This window comes from Sus scrofa, chromosome 3, assembly GCF_054392235.1.
Source record: "Sus scrofa isolate SSC_HxYL_T2T_F1_AM1 chromosome 3, Sscrofa_HxYL_maternal_Yorkshire_Landrace_v2.0, whole genome shotgun sequence".
Taxonomy (NCBI): domain Eukaryota; kingdom Metazoa; phylum Chordata; class Mammalia; order Artiodactyla; family Suidae; genus Sus; species Sus scrofa.
In genome coordinates, this window is record NC_139385.1 from 137,754,081 (window position 1) to 137,760,007 (window position 5,927).

The 5,927-nt window shown below is 58.2% G+C and overlaps 1 protein-coding gene across 1 annotated transcript; it reads right to left on the minus strand.

The window, feature by feature from the left end:
* Positions 1 to 526: 526 nt before the first annotated feature.
* CIMIP5 (ciliary microtubule inner protein 5) lies at positions 527 to 5,644 on the minus strand. Its single transcript, XM_021087840.2, is given in 4 exon segments — positions 527 to 660; positions 663 to 717; positions 2,155 to 2,194; positions 5,397 to 5,644. Coding segments are annotated over 4 exon segments (477 nt in total).
* Between the last annotated feature and the right edge of the window lie 283 nt (positions 5,645 to 5,927).

Genomic DNA, 5,927 nt, shown 5'->3' on the forward strand with positions numbered 1-5,927 from the left:
GCCTCTGAAGGTGAAACAGCCACAGGCCAAGGAGTGTGAGCAGCTTCCAGAAAGGAATGCAGCCCTGCATTCCACACCTCGATTGTAGCCCAGTGAGGGCCCCCCCCACCCCCGGGCTTCTGGCGGCCAGAACTGCGGGATGACACGTATGTGTGCTTTCGAGCCCCTCAGTTGCGGTCCCTTGTTACAGCAGCGATGGGAAACGCACCACGTGGTCCAGCTGGGGAGGAGGCACCGAGGCTCTGGCAACCTGCCGAGGCTGCAGCGCTCAGTCGCGAGCGGGATCCGAACCCACAGTCAGTGCTCCTGACCACATGCAGGTGAGGGAAGCCCCCACCGTGGCCGGTTATACGGCCTTGGGCGGGTCCTGGGTCCTCGCCATCTCAGGAGAGAGGCTGAGCCGGGAGCCCTTTAAACCCCCTCCTCCATGAGGATGCTTGGGCGCTGGCTGGGCGCGGGTGCCGGGTCCCCTGCGGTGTGCCAGCTGCCCCCACACCTACCTGGGGCAGGGCACCCAGCCCTCCTCCTAGACCGGCTGCAGCTCGTCTTCCAGCTTCTTCTTCCGAAGTCCTTCTACGAAGAAGAAGGCCAGGCCGATGAGGGTTTTCCCCAGGGGCATGTCCATGCTGCTGCCCACGGCCTGGTTCGTGGAACCGGGGCCGTGTCAGAGAAAAGAGGCACATACTCTGGCAACTTTACGGGCTCCTTCGTGCTGCCCTGGGAGAGGGGACAGTTAGGGTCACTGGCTGCGGCAAACAGGAGAGGCCAGACACCAGCCGGGCCCCCGAGCGGGAAGAGAGGGGAGCAGGGAGCGGACCCCTCTGCAAGAAGCATCCTCCGAGTGAAGGGAGCCCAGATCCCGCTCTGGACCCGGGACTCGACGCCTCAGCCGAGAGGTGCCCACTTTCCTCTGCTCACCCCCAGGGCTCCCGATCCAGACGCTGCCTCGCCCCCTTCCCGGTGATGCTTGGCCAGCAAGGACCGAGGGCGGGACCACGTCTTGCCCTGAGCTGAGATGGGGCCTCACACGTGGTGGTTTTGAACTTCTTCCTCATGGGCCCAAGCCTCTTCCCTCTGGTTCCTTTCTCTGCAGAACATGTTGGGGAGATGCCTCCTGTTCCTGGCTCGGGCTCCGTTCTCCACGTCACAGGGCAGTCCCGTGTGACGGTTGCGAATATTCCACACGTGATACACCTGTTCACCCACGAGGGCTTTGGGTTTGTTTCCAGCCTGAGGGCCTTGGGAGGGCGTGCTGCCCAGACCATGCCTTCTGGTGACTTCTGTAATTGTTGGATGGACGAGTGGGTGAAGGTATGATCTGTAACTACTCTGACAAGCCCTCCCTGCCCTTGTTCCTGATTCACTTTGTGCTCCTGTCAAATAGAAGTGACAGAATCATTGTTAAGAAATAGGATCCCGGCTTTCTTTCACCTGGCAAAGTCCTTGAGGCCATGGCCCACCCTGTGGTGTGTCAGGGCTTTCAGGGGTCAGGTTGCTCATACAGAGCCCCAGGCAGGGAGAGGCTCTGTAGGCTGGGAGTCTGGACCAGGAGCTCAGGCGGGGATTCCGGGTCCCATGAACTACATCTATCCCTGGGGAGACGGCAGCCCCCCCAGGGCCAACCATGCCGATGGTGAAACTGCCCTAATCCCCACAAGGGCCGTGTTGGCGTGGCACCCACCTTGGGTCACCTGCTACAATGCTCAGCTTCCTGTTTGGGTCTCTGACTATGCATTTTTTGGGGGGTGGGGGGCCATACTCGCGCCATATGGAAGTTCCCAGGCTAGGGATCAAATCAGAGCTGCAGCTGCCGGCCTACGGCAGAGCCATAGTAACTCAGGACCTGAGCCGAGTCTATGACCTACACCACGGCTGACGGCAACACTGGATCCTTAACCCACTGAGCGAGGCCAGGGATCGAACCCAAATCCTCATGGATACTAGCTGGGTTCTTAACCCACTGAGCCACACTGGGAATTCCTGGGACGAATTTCTAAAGGCTCTTTCCCACTAGACCTCAAGTTTCTTGAAACAAGGTGACATTTTGTCTCTGTACGTTTCAGCATCCAGGACACAGTGGCTCCTTGATAAACGCAAGGGACTGAGGGGACATTCCAAGGGCAGGTATTTGGCCAGGAATGTGGTTTGTCTAACCGTGGGGTCATAGTCTTTCAGGAAACTCCAGTTCTGAGCCCTGGAAAGGAAACACACGGGCAGCGTGAGACCTTCTTGTCGAATCATTTTTTACCATGATTTTGCCCTGATTTTACCATGATTTGGGGTCAAGGGAGGAAGCTGCCGCCACCGAGGCACCTATTACTTTGTGGAGGAACTGAAATCCTTAAGTAGATCAAATGCCAAAGATCAGCACGTATTGATGGTGTAGATTCTAAAATGAACACACATTTCAACAGCATGGAAATTCTGACACCACAGGGTGCATAGCAGGTGTGGCAGGAAACGGTGACACCCTGTCTGTCCGGTCTGGGTCCGCAGAGACTGCTGGGGGGCTGGGGGTGTCTGCCACTATTTGGGGAAGAAAAGCATTTTCACTTCCTGAAGCTCAATAACCTTTCAGAGCCTGTGAAGGCGGCAGGTGGGAGGGGCCGGGGCCGGGGGAAGGGGAGGGGCCACGAGAAAAACCTCCCTGCGCTGGGAGTTTACTTTTTCATCTGTTTTTTTTTTAAACAGCCAAAGAGTTCTCTAAGACTCATGTAAACACAGCTTTCTCTGCCCCAATCCTCACAGCCTGAGCCCCCCCTCCAGGCACTCCCTCAGCTCTTTCTTCTAGCCCTTCATCTCTAGATGCTGAGAGAGTGAGCCCACTGCCCACTGAAAACCTGGGCTCATCTGCAGGCTTCCCATCACGGGAGGGAGGAACCAGCCTTCTCCACCCTTTCGTCTCCCTCTTTGCTTCCAAAAGAATTGTCTTATAGGACTTCCCGTCGTGGCGCAGCAGAAACGAATCCGACTAGGAACCCTGAGGTTGCGGGGTCGATCCCTGGCCTCGCTCAGTGGGTGAAGGATCTGGCGTTGCCCTGAGCTGTGGTGTAGATCACAGATGCGGCTCAGATCCGGCGTGGCTGTGGCTGGGGTGTAGGCCGGCAGCTGTAGCTCCGGTTGGACCCCTAGCCTGGGAACCTCCATGTGCCACGGGCGCAGGCCTAAAAAGCAAAGGATTAAAAAAAAAAAAAAAGGATTGTCTCATAGATTCTGGCTCCCCCGTTAGGTATTGTTTGCAGGATGAACTCGTTATACCGCGTCCGGGGGACTCTGATCCCAGCTCCTTTTGTGCACAGCTTGGAATTATTTCCTAGAGCTGATAATGACATCTCATCCCAATTCTCTTAGGTTTCTACGTGCTGGTCACTGATTCGAAACTTTCCAACAAAATCACAAGGCCACCCCCTCGGGATTATTTTCCATATAGTCGAAAACGCCTCGGGTCACCAACCGAGTCTTACACGTTCACTCCAGAGGCCGCCCCCCGCCGCCACCCCTGGGCCCTCCCGCTTGCTGCCCTCCGACCCCCGGGCTCCCACCATTCATCACCCCCCACCCCTGTTGTGCTAGGATCCCCGCTTTCCGGACCCTGTGACCTCCTTGCTTGTTCTCCCTCCTGTGTCTGTGCATTCATGTATTTCTGTGGTTCTGGAACATTCTCAGACAGTTTCTCTCCAGAGAGTTCCTGTCCCCCACGCTCTCCCTGGGGGGCCGGGTGTGAAGGCGTGTGCGACCTTCTGCTCTAGGGCTGCAGCTCTTCTTTCAGGATTTCCATCTTACTGCTTCTCTGAGAAATGTTTAGCTTTTTCCTTTTTAATTTATTTTTTGAATTATTTTTTGTCTTTTTAGGGCTGCACCTGAGGCATAGAGAGGTTCCCAGGCTAGGGGTCGAATCGGAGCTGCAGCTGCCGGCCGACACCACAGCCACAGCCACCAGGATCCGAGCCACGTCTGTGACCTACACCACAGCTCAGGGCAACACTGGATCCTTAACCCACGGAGCGAGGCCAGAGATTGAACCTGTGTCCTTAAGGATACTAGTTGGGTTCATTACCGCTGAGCCGCAAGAGGAATGACTCTTTTTCCTTTTTAAAAGAAAACTTTCTTTATTCTATCAGTAGTTGGAAAAGTTAAATGGCACCCGACGGCCTTGTCTTTGTAAATGTTCCCTGTGCCCCGAGACACCCCCCCCATGCCTCCCCCACAACACCAATGCCCACACCGCACACACACACCCCCCACAATGCCCCCCAACCCCTCAACACACGCCCCATCTTTCTGGCTTTCTGTGTCTCCAGCCCATCAGCAGTTCTGGTCATTCTACCGCCAGAACATTCCTTGAATTCTCCACAAATCTCCAGCTACACTTCCTCCCCCAGAGCCCAGGCCACCTTGGCCTCACGCTGCCATTGCCAGTTTCTCAACTGTCACTTCGATGGTCACACCTGCTCCCCCTTCAATTTGTTCCAAGCACAGTGGCCGGACGGGTCCCCTAAACAGCGACCGAGGCCAGTCAGGCTCTTGCTTGAGAGCCTCCCCATGGCGCCTCGTTCATTCGACCTTCATTCATTCATTTGTTCATTCATTCATTCAACATCAAGTAATTAAGATATTCATTCGAGGACAATTCAACAATCATCCAGACGCCAATCAGTGAGGGGGGCGTCGGCCTACTTCTCTACTGGAGACCCCGAGGCCCCTCTGTTCTTCGTGTAGTTTGCGCTGCACCAAACCCTCCCTGAGCCCCTTGTCCCACTTCAGGTCTCAGCAGGAGCGTTGCTCCTGGGAGAGGCCTCCCGGGCACCTGGGGAAACAAGACCTGCTCGCCCAGGCCGCTTCCTCCCACGCCAGCCTCCCCTTGCCCGCGGGGCTCTGTGGCCCTCTGGCTGCCTTGTCCTGGGAGGGAGGGCTCTGTGCAGCCAAGCCAGGCCCGGCCCCGTTGCGGCCTGACACGGCGGCTCTCCTAGGAACGGCTGGACTGAGTTGGAAGGGACCTTCTTTCCTGGGTCAGAGGGCGGCCTGCCCTCCCCTGGCTCCCACTGCGCGCATCCTGGGAGCCCAGCCCCGCTTTGCCATAATCCCTCTGCCGGCGGGTTATCCTTCCAGCTCCGGGTGGCGGGATTATGGCAAAGGGGGGCTGGGCTCCCAGGATGCACGCAGTGCCCCCGCCCCGGCCCCCACCCTGCTCCTCGCCCTGGAGGCGCCCGTCTGGCCAAGGCTGGGCACCCTCCCTCCCCCTCCTCATGCTCTTTCTTGGCCCAAACACTTTTCCATCAACACCCTTTGCCTGGCCCACCCCCACTCCTCAGGTCTGTCTTTCTCCAGAAGCTTCCTAGAGCCTGAGTCAGGCTAGGAGGTATTGGGAGGAGGGCAGGGCAGGGCAGGCCCCTCACCAGCGCCACTGGCTCCTCCTCTCGGCCTCCAGGAGCTCCCTCCACAGCTGGTCCTGCTGTGCACCTGCAGCTCCCCGGGACCATGCGGCCTTCAGGGCCTGGGTGGCCTGGTGGCCTCTTGCAAGGCCCCTGCCCACCACAGGGCCGCCCCGGGCCATGGAGGAGGTTGAGGCTGGCAGCCTGGTCAAGGGCTGTGGGGACCCAGCTAAGGTGGTTCTCTGGAGCCCAGGGGTGGGGCGGCCTCCCATGGGAGCGAGTGTGTGTGTTTGTGTGTGTGTGTATGAGAGAGAGACAGAGACAGAGGGAGAGAGGGAGAGAGAGAGGGGCCCTGCCTGAGCTCAGACCTCTCCCAGGACGCCCCCTCCCTCCTAACCCCAAGAGAGCCTGTACAGGGGTCCTGTCCCCACCGGACCCTGAGCTCAGAGTGGCCGATGATGACACCAGGCCCTCCAGGCTGGAGAGAGCGTTTGAGCCCAGCTGGGTTTGAGCTTCTGCCTGTGTTGACGGTTGCCCTGGGAATGGGCAGCTCCC